The sequence below is a fragment of the Platalea leucorodia genome (genome assembly GCF_965183815.1).
Source record: "Platalea leucorodia genome assembly, chromosome: 6".
In the NCBI taxonomy this organism is placed as follows: domain Eukaryota; kingdom Metazoa; phylum Chordata; class Aves; order Pelecaniformes; family Threskiornithidae; genus Platalea; species Platalea leucorodia.
In genome coordinates, this window is record NC_138828.1 from 36,372,734 (window position 1) to 36,395,693 (window position 22,960).

Here is a 22,960-nt window from a genome sequence, read left to right on the forward strand (position 1 = left end):
GTAGGCCTTTTCTAGTACCACAAAGTAATTGTTACGCAGATATGCATCATTGTGAATTAGCAAGGTTAATGGACTTAAAACTGAATTGGTGTTAGTAAATCACACAGTTAACTGAGAATTAGACAACTACAGAATGTATTGGGATGTCATGAAAATTTTTGGCATTTTACTTACATATTTTTGCAGCTTTATCTTTTGTTTCTTCTTCTTACTGCTTTTTGTGTAAAGAAGCTGGTGTGTTTTCAGTAACGACGCGAGTGGTTTGCAGATAGTGACTTATTGTGACTTATTGGCCTTGAACACCGCAGAGTTAAGGGCATGAAGTGTTACTCCCATACAGTAATGAGCCTTTCATTAAGTTTATGTGAAACAGGAGTTTGCGTTTTTGCACAGTATTAATCCTGGTGGAAGTAGAGGGAAGAGCTGTTCCTTGAGATCTTCTGTCTTGTCTGATGGGTAGATATACCTACATCCTAGGGATGTTTTAAAAAAAACTAGAATCCAGACAGTCCTGTCTCCCTCTCCGCTACCACTTTCCTGACATGAAAACAGAGAAGAAAGGTGCGATATGAAAGCCGCCCCCACTCAGTATGGATTTTGTGTAAATATTGCAGAAAGTTGATACAAAATTAACTTACTCCCACACATGTAGGAACGGTAGCCAGCGCATGAATTTTATCTTATAATGTGGTTTAGCCTACCACAGTAGCATCTTACTTGCTAATCCATCTCCCATGGGAGGCCAGGTCTTAAAAAATAGTTTTGGGGTGGGAAGAGGCCAAATAGTTTATGTAAGTGAACAGGAGAGCAAGTAGGGTGCTTGAAAAATGCACTTCAAATTCCAAAGCCATCCAGTAGTTAATAGCCAAGATGTCACGTGTGGGAAGAGATCTTGCAAATTTTTTTTTTCCTATATGCAGATTGCATGTCTGTAGTAAGTACAATAATACTTGTTTTTATGTCTTCTGTTCATGAAATCATCTGAACGATGATTTCGCCCGCTGCTCGGGTGCTGTGCAGGTAATGTGGGATATGCTGGCAAATCCATGACTCTTTTCATGCTGTGCCAGCGCTCCAGGGACCTGTGCCTGGGCTGGAGATGAGCGCCGAGTGAAGCCGGGACTGGAAGGGATGTGCGTGTGGTTAGGGCACCCTGCTTTAACCACACCAAGGTGAACACGCTGGCTCAGACGAAGGAAGCTGAAGCGTATTGCGAGTCTGATTTGCAGCTGGGTGTTTGTGGGGTTTGTACTTCACCACAGGCATTAGGCTGTTTTGTTGGCTTTGTTAAACTGGATGTAGTGGCCCCTCGTTTACCCTCCTCGTCCTCCGTTGCCCACCTTCTGCCACAAGTGACACGCAAACCCAGGAAAGCCACAGAGTGGTTATCTGAGAGCGCTGCAGCTTCTTAGCTAGCTCTAGATCTGCACGGTGAAGTGCGAAATATTTGAGGGAAGCAGAGAGGAAACCTGTGGTTAGTGAAGGGAAGTCGGCTGTCGTTGGTTCTTCTGCATTGAAACGGTTTGGGAGAAACTGGTAAAGACTGAAAGCAATGAATGGCTGTTTTGGCAGGAGGCACATCTTGCATCCAGCCTGGCTCGTACCCTGGCCACGCAGTGCCATTTTATTGGGATATATCAGCTAGTTGTACTGCTAATTCCTCTGCTGATACAGGGATAAATCGAAATGAAACCCCTAGGCCTGTAACTTAGGCAAAAAAGTGTCACCTTACCTGCAGAGCCAAGTCAGCGTGGGGGAAGAGGGGGCAGGATGGGACTCAGCTTGGCAGAGGGAGGAAAGCGGTGACAGCTGTGCGAGGTGGCACGTCAGCTTGTTCAGAAGGGCTTTAAACAGCAAGCAATGACACCTACAGTCGCGTCAGCTCTTCCTGAGCCTGAAAACAGACTGAGGTAAAAGGGAAAGAAGAGAGCATGCATTTTGTTTTTAAAAATGTGAAGCAAAGAGCATGAATATCAGAGAGCAGCAGCAGAACTGTGAAAAGCCTGTATTTTGCCTTTGTCTTCCGTAAATATTTAAAGATTCTTAAGTGCCCTTTCACAGCGTATACATTTTCAAGTCGGCCTCAAAAGGCAAGGTCTTTTGTGATGAGGCTAAAACAACCTGCAGCAGCAGAAAGCTCAGAGGAAAGCAAAAAAATCTGCAACGTGCTGAGATTGAAATACTTTCCGTTAGAGCTTGGCCTGCTGCAAGGGAATGACAGGGAAATTAATTCTTGAGGATATTGGCATTGTCAAAATGCGCCACGTCACCATGGGAGTGAAAATTCCTTAAGGGGAAAACTTGTGGCATGCACATGCAATTGTTGTTGAGACAGCTCAGACCTTTAAATCTTAGTGCTGCAAAGAACAAGGGTTTTTAAGACCTTATTGTGATAATTAGATCTAACATTCTCCTCTTTTTTTCTTTTACACAGTGCCCATGTATCACAAGTCAGTAGTAACATTCCCGCTACAGGAGAGTAAGTGTCTCTTTCACAATTTTGTAGCTACCTTTTTGTATGTTGGAGCTTTTTAAAATATTGCTGGTTATTCTTTGATTTGTCTTTAAGGGTTGTTCTTACACAAACAAAAAAAAGACAGTTTCCCAAACCAAAGCATCTGCAATGATAATAAATCACTTCCTGCTGAAAAATTCTCAGGCCCTTGGTTCGTTCCTCACACTGTGCCTGCAATGTTTTGATTCGGCAGAACTTGCATATTTAGAGATGCCATTAGCACTGTATCATCCTCTTGCTCTTGTTTGCGCCCTGTTGCATCCCAGCAGAGGATAGGGCTTGACCCCACTACCATAACTGGGAGCAGTGGAGCTAATGAGTTGGCTCCCTTGCCAGAGCTGGAAATTCCCAATGGCTGATGGGTTTGCAGAACTGATTCTTGTCAATACATGAAACAGACATACTTGCCTAGTTAAACCATGTGGGTTTTTTGCAGTTGCTAAGATCTTTTGACTTTTTCGGGAACTCCAGTCTCAGCAGGCTTACAGCTGTAGCAACTTAGCAACAACTTTTGTAAATTCTCTGGAGAAGTCAGTCCAGGTACAGGTTCCCATACTCATAGCTACTCAGTTGAAAATTAACTAGCAAATCCTGCAAATAACCTTTTTACTTAGGGAAAAGGCACTAGAAGCTATATATGGACTTTGGACAGGTGTGTTTGGAAGACTCATTCTTCAGCAGACTACTTAAAGCATTGCAAGAAACAGGGATGGGGCAGAGATGTACAAAGATGTGTTTCCAAATGATCGGGGGGGGGGGGGAATTTATTTTGCCCATAAAAGCTTCCTCTGATTAAGGAAGGAAGGAAATATTACAAGAAAATGTCAGTACCAAAATGAAGGAGATTTGATTGTGTTGAAAGTTCAAATAGTCTCACATCTTTAATTGATGCAACTGCAGGGGCTCCCTTGCTGTAGCTTGTGTGGAAGCCCTCTTACTGCCAGTGGGCGTGATGGTGATCTCACACCAGAGTAAGTCAGGGGTGGCTGTGGGTGCATTCATGGCACAAGAACAGTGCGAAAACAGCATGAACTCAGAATCAAATCCATGCTTGGTCACCGAGATAAGCATGTGAGGAGTTTGTAGTGAGGTACTGTGTGCGTGTTCTCATTCCCCTGTGAGACAGCAGTGAATCACCTTCTTGCAGATGATCCATTGCCTTGCTGAGCTCAGATTGCACAGGAGGCTTGACCCGGTGTCAACATGGCTGGGTCTCAAATACAATTTTGTCAGGGCCAAGGACTGTTGAAGCGGAGGATGAAAGTTAGGCACCCACGTCTATAGTTGCAGTAAGTAAAATTAGCTGTTTTACAGAAGGTTCAAACATCCCTAGAAATAAAAAAGAGCAAGATGAATTAGGAAGGCTCGGCTCTTCTGAGGGACCTGAACATCAGGGTATCTGAAGATTTTGGCTTAGCTCTTTGCAGATGTCACAGCCCTAGCCATCATAATAAAACATAACCCTCGGATACCCTTGCTTTATTTATTGTTGCAGAGAGGGAGCTCCACAAAGTCTTTGAGCTCAATTGACCTTATTTTTCGGCTTGACAGGTATTTAGAGAAGACAATCCGCTCAGCCGTGGAGCAGCATCTCTTTGATGTTCATGGCTCAGGCGGCCAGAGTTCAGAGGACTCTGAATCGGGAACATCTTCAGCCTCTTCTAATGTGTCTGCCAGGCAGAGGAGGCGACACCACAAAGAGCAGGAGGAAGCCTGGAGAAACAGAGACATGTACGAGACTGATTTCTTTGTTTTGGAAAGTATATTTGATTAAGTGTACCCTAGTCGTGTCCTCTTATCAAGGCAATGCTTAGTTCTGTTATGAAATGCACTGGCCCTTGCCCTGAGTTGAAAGTGCAGAGTTCCATTGCATCAGTTAGAGCTGGGAAAGGTAGAGTTTATTAGAGGTCATGGAGCGGGGCAAAGCGTGGTAAGGATCCTTTTTTTTTTTATGCCGTATAGTAGACTTTTTAATTACAGTATTTGGAATTGTTTAATTACAGTATTTGTTGCTTTAGTGGAAATTCCCAAACAGCTGACCCTATTGCCTGTAACTTTCTTTACATAAAAATATTTGGTTTAGATGCTTTTCTGAATTCAGAATGTCTTAAAAAATGAGATCAGGTTCCCCTTTTGTATGTGGAGGCACAGCCTGTGTTTGGGTTTATTGAGGACCCCTGGGAGTTTGTCTGAAAGTAGAAAAATCTTCCTTTCAATTAATCAGAATTTAAGAATTTTTACCCACTCTGTTATACAAAGTTTAAACATGATTTAGTGCTGAATTTCATTAAATGTCTGTCAAAGACTAAAATTAATACCCATTTTTCCTGTGATACTCCTCTACTTGTGGTAGATATTGTGTGGTACAAATGTATTACCACCACAGCCGTAACAAACACTTGCCCAAGGCATAGCTATCTTTGAGGAACTGTAACTACAGACTTCGCAAGGCCATGATCTAATCAGTGCTTACACATGTAGCTTTAACACAGCACTAGTTCTTGTAAAGAATGTGTATACTTGACTGTAGTATTGGATTGCTAGGATTTCAAGTTAGATTCCCAAATAAACATCTAGTCTCTTGTTTTTTCCTGGGTGCTGAATTCCCCAAATCCTGTTGGATCTGCACCTTCCTATACAAAGCCACTTTTACACAGGTGCATAACTATCAGTACCTCGTGTTAATATTGCAGCCATGCTATTTCCCAAAACTGTTGTAAAAAAATCCATAGTTACAAAATAAAAAGCCATTTCCATAGTGAAGGAAAATATGCTGTGAAAATGGACCGGGAAATAGGCACTTGCAAGTCACCAAAGTGTCTGGCAGCAGCTCTGAAGTAGTTTTTCTTGTTCAGTAGCCCTGCTGACAGGCTTCTCAGGTAAGTAGGTCAGAGACTGGCTAGTGTACGTGTTTGGAAGCATATAGTACTGCAGGGCTTTTTTTCAACATTGCATTACAGAGCTGCCTTTAGACAGGGTTGACACAGTTGTTCAGGTTCGGCCCGTAAAGCTGGAGCCAAGGATTTAAAGCACATCGGAAGTTTTGAATGCTGGCTGGGGTTCAAATTGTTTTCCCTGGTTCCCTTAGGTCAGATTGATGGAACTCCTTTGGGTGAATTACCAAAACTGGGAATTCCTTTCAAAACTTCTTTCTGTTGTTGTTTTGATTGTCAGTGACTTCATTGCCTTGCCTTGTGATGGATCACAAGAGGATTTGTAGTGTCACAAGATGGGACTTCAGCTAGGAAGAGTGTTTATCACAAAAACGCATATGTGAACTCCCTGGATGTGCAGACTACATGATCTACAGGCTATGTATATGTAACTGGTCTGCTCAGGGGGTTGTAAAAACTTCCACAAAGGCAAGTGTGTTATCTTAGAAGTTTAACCATAGATTTGTAATACCTCTTTATCTCTCTTCTACCAACAAAACCTAGAGATTCATGATCTAGATAATCACTGAAACTCTCTAGTTTTGTTTTTGATCTGAATACTTTGGCATGCTGGCACAGTCCAGATACTACAGAGTAACTGGTTTCTTGTCCCACCAGTGCAAGTCTAGGTAACTTCCCCTGCTGTTCGTGAAAGCAGGCTTTGGAGTCATACAGCACTGTATAAGGCAGCCGCACATACAACAGTTAGCAACCGTTCCAGTTTCAATGTGGAGTGTAAGCAGCCTGCCTGTAGGCTCTCGCAGGGTAGGATGGTGAAGAATGAGATGCACTGTGTTTCTCCTGTTCCCATAACGTAGTGACGTGTTATGTATGTACGTCTTCATTATTGCACAGAGGGAGAACTAATAAACAGGTTATGAAGGGAAGACTGCATGCTGAAGGACCCAGCAGGCTAATTGTGCAGGGAAGATAAGCCATACACCAGGCTTCTGGAAAACATGCGCGAACCCTGCTAGCCCAGAGTCCCCGCTAGCGCATCACGTGGTGACTTAAAGCTAGCTGTCCCGTTCACTTCCCAACAGAGCAGAACAGTCCTCTGTCCTAGAAGCTGTGTTGCTATTGCAGAGATGCATTCCCTTTTCTGTTTTGTGTAATTCCCAAATAGGAATCAAATGTTTGGCTAAAGCACCACAGTCCTGCTCTTGCATTTGAGAATATGAGTAAGAGGGACGATTATGCGGTGTCATGCACCAAAGGAGATCCTTAGACCGCAGCTGTGAATCACTTTTCTAAATTAAAAGCACGTGTCTCAAAGGAAAATATGCGGCGTATTCTCTATAAAAATACCACAGACAGCCAGGAACTAGTCCAGCTTCCATGTGAAGTCAATGGGATTCTCTGCATTGGCTTTAGTGGGAAGTGAATCAAGTCCCAAACGTTGATCCTCACAGCTTTCTCACCTGAGGTGTATACACCTGGCTTTCAGTCCTCAGTGGGATCTAGCATTGCACAGTGTGTGGTGTTTGCTGCAGTAGGAAGAACCAGAGATACTGGTTTCATAGGGCGTAGAAGATGTTGCCGGAACTGCACCAGTCAGCGTGATCCATTTCTCTATTGCTACCATAAATGTAGCGGGAGAGTGTTTTAAACAACCTCTTGTTGTAACGTCCCTTTTCTTTTTAGGGAAGTCGTCAACAAAGAAAACATCCCCTCTGGATTCAACAATCTTGAAGACTGTATTATAGCTGCTCAAGAAGTAGAAAAATTACAAGACAACAGCTCCGGATATCTTAGTGAAAGGAATAAACCAAAAAGGCAGAAATCCAGCACCAAGCTTTCAGAGCTTAATGACAACCAGGACAGTCCTGTGGTAAGCTGGCATGCTGTACTATTTGATACCTAGTACTAGGGTGGGAAAAAGTCTTTTTTTATTTCAGCGCACATCTGGTTCCTTTGGGTTGCTGTTTTTGCCTACAGTCCAAGCATAAGTGGCTATTTTGGCCTATGGGGAACACTGGATCCCGTACTTGTAACCTTTGTGATGAGGCAACTGAGAAGCCGTATTTCTGCTGTGATTCTCTTATTCCATCTATAGTCATTTTCTCTTTCCACGACTTTTTGCTTTTTTCTTCTGAATTCAGCAAAGCATTTTGGAAAAAGGAAGTAAGTCTTTTTCCCAGTCTTTCAAAAGTCTTGCAGGGAGGCTGGAAGCTTAGATGTAGGTTCACATGTTTAGGTCAAGTTTCTTTTTATATTCCTGCTAAGTTCTGAAACCATAGATTGCAAGTAACTCCTTGATAATGAGAAGACAAAGGTGTTTTATGCCTTTTCCCTAAAGTCTGTGTGTTACTGTGGTGTTTGCGATTTGCAAAACACTTTGGAGTGTGTTGGTCCAAAAGATGATCCCTCTAGCTACGCTTTACTGAGGAGGTAAATGACACTGATATAATGTCCTAAAAATCTGGAATACTGTAGAATTTGCCCAGCATATTCTTGTGTGACCTTCACAGCAGAAGACAGTTTGCCAGCTTTTACAAGTTGTAGAATAAAACTGATGCACCCTCTTTCCCTCGTAACCAAACCAGACGCTGATTATAGTGTCAGCAGTTGAGAAGCTGTACTGTGCTTCAACACAGGGTCTGCTTAGAGTGGCAGAAGTGCTAATGCATCCCAGTGCCTGGCACCAGGCACGCGTTACGTGGTTGCTAGTAACAGTGAAAGCTGTGTGAAAAGACTGTCCATCTGAGCTGTAGGGCATTTCCTTCAGATGTACTTGATTAGTTTTAGAGCCTGCTGTGAGTGAGTTCCTTCCTAATGTGACATTGTGCTGGGACTCGTTTTGTTTAGGTGTCAAAATTGCAATGATCTGTTGCTCTTACCCTATGCAGAGATTGTAGAGAGCAGCAGATTTGGCTTCTCTTTGTGATAAAAAGAAGGCAAGATGCCAAAAATTGTAGGCTGTGCTTAGATTTAGTGCTCAATATCAGTAACCTACTCATGTGATACTTCATGAAAGAGCACAGTGAGACAGACACACTCACTTTGTGTCTTTGCTTGTAGCAATGGACTTTTAAGATAGTCAAAGGTCAAGTGTTTACACTCTTTTCTGCACCTCTTCTCTGCACCTGTGTAAAGCAGTTTAAATGAGAATTTGACTCAGGATTTGGGAAAGACTAACAGAAGTGTCCAATTTTACTGTGGACCTGAAAAACATTCATGAAGTCTTAAAACATGCCCAGAAGAAGTGTCCTCAAGCTTACCTGTGTCCACTGGCCTTCGCCCTGCCCCTCATTTTTGGATCTCTTGAGGGGCAAAGGCTGAAAGGAACATAACATGGACTAACCTTGCACAAAAAGCACTTTGACCAAGATGACCATCAGTGTGGTTGTTGCCTGCGTTGCTAGAGGAAGTGTCGCAGTGGGTTTGTCAACTGGGAGTATTGTTACGGAACAGCTTGCAGAGACCACAGTGCTACTCTTTTTGAAGAGCAAAGGCTGCTTTTTAAGTTTTCATGAGTGCGATTATTTCACACTTGCCTTTCAGAGACTGCCAGCAGGATGTGTGGTGGTTTAACTCTCTTTTGGCTACATCTTTACGCTTCAAATAATAACCCAAATTAAACTGCCTACTTGGAGTATCAAAGGACATAACCTGCACCTTAGCATTTACTAATAGGTCTTCGTCATGTAAACAAGTTGGTGATGTTGTACCTTCTTAGCCACCGTTTTCTGAGCCTTCCTGCTTTTCAAAGCCTGAAAGAGTATGTAGGACAGTGTGTGGAAGCTTTCCTCTTAGCTGTCTAATTGCATCTGACTCAAAAGCGTAAGTCAGCGGTGGAAAAACTGTCAGTTCCACTTACTCTCCTGAGCAAACCAACCACAAAGCATTAAAAGCTTGTAACTGCATTTCAGAGACACAGTAGCCAGGTACCAGTAGGACTTGAGGAATCCCATTAAGCAAGGCTGGATGACTGAGCTGTGTCGCCTTATGGGGCCGGAGGTGTAGCAGGTAAGGGAGGGCTGTGACTGCCCCAGGAGGTCTGTGCGCACAGTTCCCGGGGCCAGGGCAGGAACCATGCTCCATTCTACTGACTGACTTTCTTCTATTTAAGAGGGACTTGCCCAAAAGACAGAGTAGAAGACCTCCTGGACATATGTCCAAAGTGACAATGTGGCTTGTCTTCACATTACTTTCTCAAGCTCTTAGAGGACAACAGCGTTAAGGTTCCTAATGGTAGCCAAGACAAATTTCAGAACAAGTTGTCGTAACCAGTTGAATTTCTTGCCCTGCATTCGTATTAGCACAACTTAACCTTACGTGTGTCCATATGGCAGTCTCTTTGCATTCCTCTGCCCATTTAAGAAGAAACTAGGGAAGGGTTTGGCTGAGAAGGAGAGTATTTTCAAAGATGAGCCTAAGGAGTCCTGCTGGGAAGGTGTTGCGGATTTTGCTACCTGCTCTTACAGGACTTATGCACGCCACAGAATTGCTCTCAAGCTCAGCCTGTCTGTCAGTCTGTAAAATGGGAACTGACGGGGTATCATGCAGCGTTATTTTGTTAGACGTTTTGAGGTTGTCTGATGAAAGAGACGAAGCAGTGAGCAGCTGGGGTTTCTTTGGGCAATAAAGTGTGGATTTTGTTTTGTTATAAATGTGCAGCAGGCAGTAGTCTGATTGTTGTCTTGTTTCTAGAAGTCCTGTTGGATATTTCTATATTTGATCTGTTTAATGGCCTGCAGCTTGAATCTGTTTCTCTTCTGAATCTTACTGCTTTAACATTTACTGTATTACAGAGTATGGAAAGCTTTAGCTCATCCAGGCCTATAGACAGAACAGGACCTGATGACATGGAAATTTTATCTGAAGAAAGGTGATTTTTTTTTTTTTTTTTTTAATATATGTATGTTTTACTTTCCCTGTAGTTGTAGTACAGCCTAAGAGATCTTCCACCACGGACTATGAGGGTGACATTTACTTATGCTGCAGAACAGCATTACCCACTGTGTTAGCTTCAAAGTAGAACTGTATGGAGACACCACGTATGTTGTATGGGCTCTGCCCAGCAGCATACGCCACCAAGACTCTTCTCCCAGCCTGTTAGGAATGGCACTGGAGATGCTGATGGTGCAGACTTGAAAAGAAGTCAGCTGTGAAGCACCTGAACGAGCACGCTCCACACAGGGGACTGCAGGGCCTGTTTCACGTGGCCTCTGGGTTGGGAATACAGCCCTTTTCTTTGTGCCTTGCTCTTCTGCAAGAGCTGTACAGCCCCACTCTGCTTGCCTAAGATGACAATTTCTTTCCACTGTTATGTTTGTTGGGAGAGTTGTACTGGTTTGGATTAAAGGCGCTGGAATTAAATGGCATTATATTTTTCACAAATAGCTCCTGAGAGGAAGCAAAAATACATAGTTTAGCAGCCTGAAGTGCTGCAGCCCAGAGTGTCCCTTCATTTACTGAATGAATCAGTAAGTGTGCAGCAGTAGCAAGAATCTAAAAACCTGTGTGTGCAGAAGTCCTGCTTGTTTTTGTTACAAGACAAGTCTGGTTTTGTATTTGTAATATGTTGGTTTGTTTTTGTTTTTTGTAGCAAAGAAAGTGAAAACGATGAGGTTTTTTTCAGGCACTCTCAGGTTGGTATTTTTTGCTTTTTGTGTTTCAGTTTTGTGGTCTCTAAATGGGCTTTTTATTGAGTAGAAACAAGTAGTTAGGCATATAGTTCTGTGAAATTTTGTTTCTCCCAGAGAAATTGAGTTAGCGCTTGCTTTTTCTTTCCCTTCCCTCTGCTTTTTTTTAACATAATTTAGGTAGCCTCTCAGCCACTTAAGAGGCTGAAAGCATCTGCTTCAGTCCCTTCAGTCCCTCCTTGCCAAAAAGGGAAGCGTCACTGAAGTCAGCACTTTGGTTTAAGTGACGCCAAGTTCCCTTGTTAATCATTGCAAACAGGGTGTGTGACTGGTTATCTCCCAGGGTAGTAAGATGAGCTTGTCTCTCTTGATTTCTCTAAAATCATTTGGTCTTTTATTTATGATTTCCCAATGCGGCCTGTTGCCTTTGAACATAGGTGTCTGTGATCCATTTGTCTTAGAAAACTGGATCATCTCTTGCTTCTCTCTAAGGGTTGGTGACTGGGATGGGTGTCAGGAGGTGAGATGTGACATTGATAGCAACAGGTTTTTTCCCAATTTTCCATTTCTGCTCAACACCCACCTCCTTCATTCGCTTTATGGTGTTTTTCATCTAATTGTTCAGCAAAGCAAAGTTTGGGGTTGGGTTAGGTGAACACCTTTGCAGTCACTGGTTCATTTGGGTTTGCTTGAAACACCTCTAGACAGCCAAGCATTTAAAATACTAAGGAGAGTTATGTGAGGTGCCTCTCCCTCAGTTGTGCACCCATTTTAGAGGAGCACAGTAAAACAGCTGTGGACAATGGCTGGTTTCTCTGGCCATCTGGAGTTAACTGAGGGCTGACAGTATTTTTAAACTAGCCTGCTTTTGTGTGTTTTTAAAAATAAAAGCCACTATGCGTTTATTGCCTTTGAAAGACTTCATTTCTGGTAGGTATTATTTCCATCTAGCAGGAAAGGTAAAAGGGATTACTTGCCAACAGCTGGGCTCTCACCAGCTGTGTTGTAGCTGGAGAAGTTCATGGGACACTGAAACATGTAACCTGCAAGGGGTGTTCAGTGCTGCCTTTGGTCACTGCTCTGACTGAGCCTAGATGGATCTCCTACTTTGCTCCCAGAGAGTCAGTAATCCCCAATGATCCTGCACTTGCTCATGAGCTGTTGTGTTTTCTGGAGCATGGATTTTGCAATACCTTGTTCCTCACGTACCGGCTGGCATGTAGAGAAGGTGCTGTCACTGCCATGCCACACAATACTCCCATTAAGCTTTTCAATTAGTCTGGGGGAGGTATATTTGAATATGAAATCGTAATCTTAAAATAAACTTCTCCTTAGGAAGAGTTTTAAAATTTAGAATGTTAACTGCAGGAGAAGACATAGCCTTAACCTAGAGACTGTATTATATAGGAATTACAAGGTCAAGAAAATGTTACATTCCTGCAGGGTAGTTTTACATTCCTTGTCCCTTATAAGCCTTTTGCTTAGGGCAGCTTAAAGACATACCTTTTGTAAAAAAACAACTCATTCAGGATGGGGAACGGACAGGGACTTTCTTACTCTTTTCTCTTTCTCACCCTGTCTCCACTCTGAAGATGTTAGGAAAGGCATTTGGAATTTGCCATCGCTACCAGTTGTGCAGACTTGGGTCTCCATGAGGCAGTAAAAGTACCTTGAAACACGTGTCCCAAATGCATTTTCAGTGCTTTTGTAGCCTTCATAATCTGCCCTTGGAAGTAGCTAAGCTCCAGGATGTAGACTGTGATTTGAAAAACACAGGTTTCTAGTACCCAGGTTTTGATAAGGAAGGGGTGTTTAAGATCCACACCAAGATGGCAACACGGGTAGAGGGGGATTGGCATGGCTCAGGAGTCAGGCAACAGAATGGCTGCGTTCTTGCATCAGGTTTTGTTACCCAGAGGTGCTTAAGGATGCTGCCTGCTTGTGGTTGTAGTGGGTGATCAGATGCAGGGGAAGCAAGCCTTTTAAATAAAGCTGATTTGAATCCCCATGTAATCGAACAGAATACAACTTCCTGATCAGAATTCAAAGATCTTTCTGTTGCCATTTATTTCTAGCTGCTTGAGATATTCTTTATGCTGAATCTCCTTTGGAGCAGGGAGAATGAAAGCAGCTGACTTACCGCAAGTTACGTAGATCTGTAGTTACTGGTACCTGCAAAGCATGACCGCAGAAGCAGCTTCTAAAAAGCAGAACTCAAGTGCCTGGTTTGAAGATATTTTTTTTTTGTGGTCATTTATGTAATATCCGCAGTGCACTGTGACTGCCAACTGCTACTGAGATCATGAACTTGCTGCCCTTTTGGTTTGTAAGAAATCATGGCATATCCATACCTAAAGCACAGTAGTTCTCCTTTACTTCATTTTTGTCCTGGAGGTTGGCAATTGGTGGCATCAGGAAATCAAATAGGAAAGTAAGTGCTGGGAATACTGAATTATCTACCACTCTATAGGTTTGGAGCATTAATGCAAAGAAGGTTAAACATCTGCTTTCTGGAGTCTCCTGGGTTTGTACCACCATTGTTCTTCAGAACACCTAATGATTTATTCATTGTATTAGAGGCTACATCAGTGAGCAAGGAAAGGAGAGTAACTGGCTGCAGGCACAGCACAGGCCTGTTTTAAAACAGCTTTTAAATATTTCCAACAACTGAAGTGACTTTAGAAGGAAGAAGATATTGATATGATCTTTCTAATATATCTGTAATGAAAATGTTTACCCATCTGGGAAGCGCTCTTATATCTGCTACAGTTATCTTTTAAGAGTCTTAATAAGTCAGGAGATTGTACACTCTTCACAGAAAGACATTTAACTCTGTAATTAGTATCAGTGGTGGTGATGAGATGGTATTTTCAGGTTGCTCCCTTTGAAATTGTTAAAATCTAGGTAAGTTCCTCTCTTCACACTTCTTGATGTTATTACAAATAGCACCTATTTTGAAACTTAGTGCTTTATTTCTTTCAGCCTTAAAATACTGTGCTGGCAATTTACACGCAGTTTATCAACTGGTACAGTTTGTTCTTTAGTAAATGTAGAAGACTGCCTGTTTCTGGCCACTGACCAGTCTTTCTGTTTGTAATGTACACTGACTATTTAGATCCTGGCAAGAAACTTGTCACTGGACCCTAAAGAAATATTTAAGTCCTCCCAACCTGGAAGCAGCTTAAAAGATATCGAATGGTGAATTAGCATTTTTCCATGTACAGCTCTCACAATAAACACGTTTGTAATCAGATTTAGTGTCAAGCTGTATGAGTTATTAGTCCTTGGCAAACTGTCATCTAGTGTTTCCTTTTGTTATAATGTTTCAACAAGGCCATTTATTGAAACGAAAAGGAAATACAAATCTTATACAAATACAGTGCAGAACACTATTTACAAATACGAGCGTCTTCACCACCCAGGTTTTTAGAACCGTAGGGCAGCCCAAGTTGAAAGGGACCTCGAAAGATCACCTGGTCCAACCTTTCGTGGGAAGGGGAGCCTAGGTGAGATTATCTAGCACCCTGTCTAGTTGCAGGGATTGATGGGATTGAATCCAGATCAAAACATTTATTCATATGATTTGTCTGCTGAGCAGGTTTTTTTCCTTCTCTACATGATGAAGCTTACTTGGTTTTCTTCGCTCAAAGGGGAAAAAAAACTCACATCATTATGCAGATGAAAAAAACTAAGCGTGCCTTAGTGTCATGTACTAAGGATATTGATTTAGTACAGTTTGGCCATGCTGCTGGATTCACAAGTAAAATACGTCCAAATGTACCGGGTATTTTCTTTAGGCCTGTTTTCTTCACACATCAGCATACGCAGATTGCTAACTAGATTATCAAAATACCTGTAGGGGGAAAATCTGCTTGTTGAGTACCTGCTAGACTATATTTGAGAGAATTATGCCTAAGCTGTTCTTACCAAGATCAAATAGTTTATGTAGTAATGTAATGCTGTCTATTTGGATAGCTGTGTGTTTGGTGGTGGGTTTATACATATCACACTACATGTTTATGTACGTGCTTTACGCTTCCTTTTCCCTGCTGCCCTCTGTGAGGCATTACAGCTAATTTATTTCAGAGTGACAAAACTGCTCGTGTCATCAAGCACTGTTACAGACACGCGCACTGTGTATCTGGATTGTGGGAATGGCAGTGATTTCTGCATAAATGCACAGGACGTGTGGTATGTGCAGGGATGAATAGTGGTGAGACAAACAGCAGCTGCTTCTAGGTAGTGCTAAATGATGAATCATTTACTTGACAGCATTTGGCCTTTTTTTTTTTTCCCTAAGTCATTGGATGCTTGTGTGAATTTTTTGGCTTTTTCCCAGAGTCCACACTGCTTCCAGCTGAGATGCCAAACCCCACTGCCATTTGGATTTGCGCAACGCTGCTTTAATACCCAGAGCTCCTCCATAAATAGTTCTGCTCTCCCCACACCCAGCTAGAAAACAACCACAGGAAATCGGGGAATGTGCAGCCAGCACAGCTTAGCTGGCAGTAATTGATCTGAGCCAGCGCAGCCTGCATGAGAGCATTCATGTACGCAGCCTGCACCGCTTGCTGTCTGCGGCTGCTACCTCAGGAGCTCCGGTGCCTGCTTTTTAGAAGACACCATATTGCTACAGCCTTACAACGGCAGCAGCGTTTTTGTTGTTGTTCCAAGGAGTTGCACTCCTGTAGGAAGTGTACGTAGCCGCCCCCTCTCCCTGCCTTTCTCCCTGCCTTCCTCCCTCCCTTTTCATACCAATCGATTACTGGAGGCTTTTTCAGCTGCACGCAGTTGTCAGGGCAGGCGGTCTCGGGACCTTGCAGTGGCTTCCTAAAGAAGGAAAAATTCAAGGAAGGCAGATGGACGGATGTTTTTACCGGTGTGAGTGAGCAATTAGTACGTAAGGGTCACCGAGCAGGGGATTTGGATTTGGAGCGGGAAACGTCAGGGTCTGTATGTTTGGATCTTTTTAGCTAAAGGCATGAGCTTACTGCTGCTGTGACTGCAGGGGATTTTTTTCCTCCTCTGCCTCCTGAAACTCTTTTTTTTTTTCTTTCTCCCTCTCTCATTTCTGTGGGTGTATGGGAATATAGCTGACTTCAAGTATGAAGATTCAAGAGCATCCAGGCATTCCTGAAAACAAGTTGCAAAGGAATCAAGATGCTGATGATCAGGAAAACAGCTTTGTGTCAGAAGTGCCTCGGCTGGATTTGACAGCGCTGTGTGATGACAACAACTGGGAAGGTAGGATTGTGTGATGGCTGGTTGTATGAGTGAAACGAGAGAGAGGGAAACCTGAGTGGGCTGGGTGTATCTTTATGTGATCGTGTTCCCTTGCCAAAAACACCAGGAAAGCAGTTTTGTCCTGAATGTGGAACTGAAAGTTTGGAGAAACTGGAAGGAAAATACAGGATGGGTGCCAATTCTAATTGTCACTTAAAGGAAGAAAATTAATTCTTTTGTTCTTGAAGTTACTTTCATGTGCTGTTTAGTACTGTTAAGTCTCTGAGTGTTTCAGGATAAATTATTTCTTGGTGGCTGGTCACTCGAGTATTAAGCTAGACTGCCCTACACTTCAAAGAAACTGCGTATTTCACAGTCTAAAAGGAACTTCCTTCTTTTGCCCTTTTCTTCCACTTCAATCACTATTTGGCAATAATGATTTGGATCTGAAAAGCACAGCTGGAAAAAAGGCTGTCTATCTGCTACTTTGTCTTTTGATGGCTCTTACAAACAACTCTATTTTTATGTATGCTGTGAAAAAATTCTGATCCACCAGCTCAAACGGCAATGTTAAATTGCATGTGGTTTAAATTATTTTAATGCTGTTTCTTAGCTCTCATCTCGAGCGTGCATGCTTGGTTGGCTGTTTGCTCTGACTTGCTTAAGAGTGGGAAATCTGGGGGAACTCTGTGGATGCCACGAACGTCAATTTCATTTGAAACTGAGATGAATTGAAGGTGTCCAGCACCCCTGGGATCAAACCCTTTTCCAATTACTCAGTATGTCTCTGTGTAAAAGCAAGAATTCTTCTGTTAGTTTGTGCTTTAGGAGTGCAAGAGGGGCTTTGACAGGGAAGAAACAGGAAAATGCAAGTATGGTATTTTAATAAAGCAAGAGAGGGAAAATATGTAACTAATTTTTTGCTCTAAAAAAAACAATCTCTGAGGAACACTGAGAAGTTAAGTTCTCTGCTCCTGCTTCCACAGTATACGTGACCTAGTATATTTTGCCTTTCCCCCTAGGAGGGGAGTAGTTATGAAACTTCGAGCATGAGTAAAGAAAACCCGCAGCCGTGGCTGCCTTTGATTCAGCCAGGCAGCTAGTCACCATGGACAGGAGAGAATTTCTCCACTTGCTTGCTGGGCGGGGATTCCCTGGACGCTATCACCATGCATGGAGCATGGCTGATCAAAGCGCCATGGAAGGGCTCTCAGGAGGCCTTGGCCGCCTTATGTGTTTGCTGAGATGCTAATTAGCACTGCCCTGCAGGGTCTCGAGCCAGGGTGAGCAGGTCTGTGCTCTCAGAGGTGATGTGTGGCTTCCGCCATCATGTGAACCTCTGGAAATGACTCTTTTCTTTCTTTTTTTTTTTTTTTTTTTTTAATTCCTGGGTTACTAATGGGAGTCATATGAATGCATGAAGGTGAGAACACAGCTCCTTTCTGTCTGCTAGAGGCTTTCCCATCGTATGAAATAAGTTGCACCTTTGGTACAACTCCCTCTTTGTAGGCATGCCCTTATGTTTGGATTCTAGCTTTCTTCCCCTGCAAATATGAAACAGGATTATGAGCACGTGTGACTGTGCTTGAAGAGTGCTTCTCTGTGATTCTTCCTTCCTCTGCTCTGTTCACATGTATTTCACAAGAGGAGGAGGTGGGCAGTTGCAAAAGCATCAGCTGTCTGGGGTGAGAGAGATGTCATCTAAAATACTCGCCTTCCAGAATCACCATTTTGTTGGCAGAGATGAAAGAGCAGCAAAATGGTGCCTTCTGTGTCTCAGCAAGGAAAGACTTGAGTCTTTCTTAGCTGTGGATGTGAAATCAAGCTCGCAGTAACCAGGAAGGGGAAGATGTTAACGTCAGCTCTTAGGCTGCTTCTGCAACTAACGGCAGAGTCTGTCGTTGAGACTGGCTTTGCAAGGCGGTGTTGTACCACTCAGCCACGGCTCTAGCAGCCATGGCAGCCTCCCTTCCCCTGCCAGCCTGTGTCACTCAAACCTTCACACGTCTCTTCATGATCTGTGCCGCAGGCTCTGGTTACATCCCCAGGGAAGAGGGAAAGGACTGTGCCTCCAAATGCAGTAACACTGAGTTACTGCTTGCTTTGCTCTAGCAAATTTGGTAGGTGCATCTCTCAGGAAATTACCCATTCCTCCAGGACATAGCTGAGCTGACTTTTGGGGGCAGGGTCCTCTGTACCATACTGCAGGAGATACAAAGCATCTAGTGACCAGGGCAACTGCTGGGCCTTTGCTTGTGAGAACAATTACAGGTTGAGGGGTTGCCTTCAGCTGTAGCTGTCACTGCCTCCAGTCAAATGTTAGGAAAGGGCTTTGAAGAATGGGCACAAGATTATGCGAGACAGCCTTGTCCATTGACTAGCTTTTATTTGTCACGCAGGCAGACTCTCCATCATGTTAAGACCAGAGCTGCCTTAAAAACCCTCATTCAGGGGCACAGAACTGTGATAACTGCTGCCAGGTGAGCTGGCAGGGTCCACTGTCTTTTATGTTATGCTGGAAGTAATTTTTACCAGGTTTGGGTTTGGGTTTTTTTTGAGGTTCACCGCATAGTGAAATCTGTACGCAAGAGGAGAGATTTGCTGCGCTTCTCTGGGCTATGTTCCCTTTACTTAAAGCTGAGCGGAAAGAGAAATTTGCTTCCCAGCTCCTCCAGTACATAGGCTCCCATTCTGCCACGTGCTTGCTTTCTGCATCCGCCTTGCCTGCTACGTAAAGGGGCATATGTGTAGTGATCATCAGGCTATTGGTGTAGTATACAGGGTGTGAGCAGTGCTCCGGCCAAATTCAAATGCTGAACACTTAGCCTAGGTGCATTTCCCATGGTCCGAGAGAAGTATTTTACTAGTGTGCATTTGGTGGATGCAAATCAGATAGTTTTATTCTCAGGCTGGATGTGGACCGAGCTGTCTCTGGGAGCTGGGATGTCTGACTGCTAGGCTGGCCTGCTAAGCCAGTCAGTCGGTGCCAGCTGAGACGGCTTGCAAGCAAGCGTTTCCAGAGCTACTTCCATAGCAAAGCTTTTTAATTGTTGTGGATTACGTTTGGATCGAGTGCTGTGAGTGAGGAGGACAGAATGTTCTCTCACCGTCCAGCACTATTGTGCAGATTTCTCACCAAATGTTTCTAATTTAAGCCCAGAACTTGCTATCCTGCCCTGAAGAAAAATCTGGAAGTATGTTGCTCTCCGTAAAAGCGTCTGGCCCTGTCAGCAGCTCGGAGCTGAACAGGCAGTTCAGTAAATGGATACGACGCGTGTGATTGCTGCCTATGTCGCCTGATTACCAATGTTTTAAAAAAAAAGTTCTGTAGATGAGATTTCAAGCAGAGTTTGCAGTAACAAGCACTTATGAAACAATCAGCGGACATTTTTCTGCAAACTTTCAAGCTTAAAAAGGAAAGAATAAAAGCAGAAGTTTAAAACACAATTTGATTTCTCAGCATTGAGAACTCAAGTATTACAGCACTGAGACCCTGAGGGTGAAGCTGTTATACAAATGCTTTTGGCACTGACTTAATTGATACTTTCCCATTAAAAAAAAAAAAAAAAAAAAAAAGAGTAATGCAAAAAAATCCAAAGAGTATAGCAACCGGGAAGCTGGATTTAGATTTCCTTTTTTCAACACTGTGGACTTAGATAAGTCGGTGTATTTGTATGTAACGCTCTTCAGCATAAGAAATCAAAAGGTGATGAAGCACGCTGCATTTTTATTACTATGTGTAGAAAAGAATAATTGCATTGTTTACTGATTTTATTTTATAGCATCAGTATTTTAAAAATGTATTTTTTCATTGTTTATTATGACGTTATGTTATAAACAAAATGCAAACTTGGCTTGCTAGCTGAGAGATGTGTCATCTCACTAACTGAAAAAGCATGGTAGTGCTTTATTTGGGCCATTCTTTTTGATCTACGTAGGAAGAATACCTCCTGATGTATTCAAACAAGGATATTTTCCAACAGTTATTTATAAGATGAATAAAATAGGTTGTTACTGAGCTAGTGAATGTTATGGGGTTTTAAATTGCTTCATTCACTTCATTATGAGAGGTCTTTCTGGGGTCTTTCAAGCGGGATCTGATGCTAGGACCTCAGGTGTTGTAATTAGTTTAGTCTTTTTAATCCCTCCAGACCTGCTTCCGTTTACAGCAGCTAAGATTTGGCCTCCTTTGTTTGTCAGATGGGTGTGTGTAAAAGCAGTGTTAGCAGCATGTATCAGCTGTGTGGCTGCAGAGAGGGAAGGAGGAGATGCCTGGGGCATTTTGCCAGCTGCACCTCAGGTGGGACGTGTGTGTGGGCACCCCTCTGGTGGCCCTGCAGCCCCCAGTAACCCTGTGGCAAATACATAATGTAATGATAAAAAAAAGTCAGTTTTTGTCAGCAAGGCGGCTTGGAGCTCACCAATAGTACACCGGTTTGATACAATTAATCTTTCTTCCTTCTCGCGTGACAGAGGTTTATTAATATCTCCTGCCCTTTATGCAGCAGGTTGGCAGAGAGGTTGTATTGCCGTAGGCGTATGTGTGCCTACAGAGTTCTGCAGAGCAACACCTGGCAGATGGCTGACAGCTTTGTTGAAAGATTAGCTGGTTGTGGGATTTTGAGAGATTTTTTGGAGAGATTTTTTTACTTCTGAAGGACTGCAGACTCAATACCAGCATATTTCACTTCATCTGCGCCAACTTAGAAAAGGTGTACCTAAAAGAAATGCATTGAGAGTCTGACCAAGAAATAGAAAACTTTTTCACCCTTTCTCTGTACTAGTACAGCCATGGTGGTTAAATATTCCCAAATATCTTTTTTTCATGGGAGCTTGTCATTATGGAAAATAGGGGAAAAAATAGCACGTTGAAAGAATGTGGAGATGAGTAGAAAACTGAGAGTTTTCTCTGAGCAGGAGAGATCTATTCAAGACAGAAGATGAGTAAGGGTAACTGCTCTGTCAAGTCAGTGGCAAAGAAAAGGTAAAACATTTGTATTCTTTACTGAGATTTTCTTCTTCAATTAGCAGAAAGGGGAAAGGGTGACAACATTAATCCTGATATTTCAATATTTCAAGATTTCGAACCTCAACCATTAAGTCCAGGAATTTAGCAGAATTCAGAAAGGCTCAACACTTGATAGCTATCTTGGATAAATTAATAATAAAAGATATTATGCATTCTGTTAAGCAGGAACTTGATTGATTGTGCACTGTCAGAAAAAGTGGCAGCTTACCCTTAGCAGGTTCCTGTGTATTTGTGCAATCCAGCAATTCCAGTGCTTCCAGCTGAAGTGCCTGGCAGCTGGCCAGTATGAGAGAGAAGGCAATTGGACTACAGCTCTGGTCCACTTCATGATCTGATGTAGATAAAATCCATAATTCTACATACCTAAATATATTCTTTAATTAATTACTGTGTTACTTGGGGGGGGGGGGGGGGGGGGGGGAAGGCTGTTAGCCATTTTGTGTCCAGATGAGATTTTTTTCTTTTAAATACTTACAGTCAGCAAGGGAAACAAGTTACCAGTAGAGTCAGGCCTTCCAGGAGCGAGGGTTAAAAAGAGCTGATTTTCTGTAGCAGCCATTTCCTCTGTCAAGTCTTAAATTTGGTTTTTCCTTCTAGGACTTTTTTCTCTTCTCCTTTTTACCACTTTCTCCTTTGGAACATGAGTTTCTGGTTTTGGGCAGTATTTTGAAATCAACAAAATAGAAAGTACACATACCTCGGTCTCCGCTAGCTCGCATAAAGTGCTGTGGTGTCCTTTGGAGTTTGATCAGAGTCTCTTTGAGACATTGCAATTCCCTGAATGTCGCGTGCTATCTGGTGTATAAATCCACCTTGGGACAAAGTCACATGCATCATGCATGATTAATAATGGCTTTGTTAGCTGGTGTAGTAGGAGCTTAATTTGGTTACTGCTAAATATGCTTCTGATTTCTTCTAAGCTTATTCCATCTGTGTAAATCCCGTGGAGGCGTGATTTAACAATTTCCAAGAGGATATTCTGTTTGGGGGTGAGAGTGTATTCCAAAAATTGGAAGCGAGAGATGCCTGGAAGAATTGTGTGCATCACTTAACCTCATTCCTGCTAGTCAAATGTATCAAATTTGTTCATTTTGCGTTATTAGCCTTTATTTTGCTACAAGAGATCGTGTTGAGGACCTTCCTGAAATCATGAGAGATTCAGGGAAGTGTGCGACACCAAAGTGTCGCAGTTTGGCTGAAGAGTTTGCCCTTCATTTCACCTTCCTTCTTATCAGATTCCTTGAGCAAAATATTTCAGGTATTAGGAACTGCCAAGGTTGAGCACAGCTTAGAAAAAACTCTTGTTCCAGAAATTAACTGAGAGAAGTGCAGGCTGCATAAGTTTTCCAATCTATGGCAAAACAGCCTATGTACACTCAGGACTTGCACACCTCACCAAAGTAGCCTCTGTGAGCCAGGCTTTTGTATGTGCTTTGCTTATCACAACACCTGCGAGAGGCTCATGCAAAAACCTCGAGGCATCCCTTTCAGAGCAACGTATCAGTTTGCATGCAGCACCAACCTCTAAGCAGAGGCATGCCGTTTATATTCATGTGCTGAGGAAGAAGGGAAGAGGAGGAGAGCATCGTTTGACGCTGCGTACAGGCAAAATACCACTGAGCCTGTCGTTACCAAATTGTGGATGACCTTGCGCTGTCCAAATTGTACGTGG

The 22,960-nt window shown here is 42.9% G+C and overlaps 1 protein-coding gene across 1 annotated transcript in view; it reads left to right on the forward strand.

Moving 5' to 3' along the window:
* FAM13A (family with sequence similarity 13 member A) overlaps positions 1 to 22,960 on the forward strand; it is a gene marked incomplete at its 5' end in the record, with an annotated part of 135,047 nt that overhangs the window by 91,679 nt on the left and 20,408 nt on the right. Inside the window, 6 exons of the mRNA XM_082314773.1 lie at positions 2,435 to 2,479; positions 4,067 to 4,246; positions 7,093 to 7,279; positions 10,203 to 10,279; positions 11,000 to 11,042; positions 16,130 to 16,280. Of these exons, the coding sequence (XP_082170899.1) occupies positions 2,435 to 2,479; positions 4,067 to 4,246; positions 7,093 to 7,279; positions 10,203 to 10,279; positions 11,000 to 11,042; positions 16,130 to 16,280 (683 nt within the window). The remainder of the gene's footprint in view (positions 1 to 2,434; positions 2,480 to 4,066; positions 4,247 to 7,092; positions 7,280 to 10,202; positions 10,280 to 10,999; positions 11,043 to 16,129; positions 16,281 to 22,960) is intronic.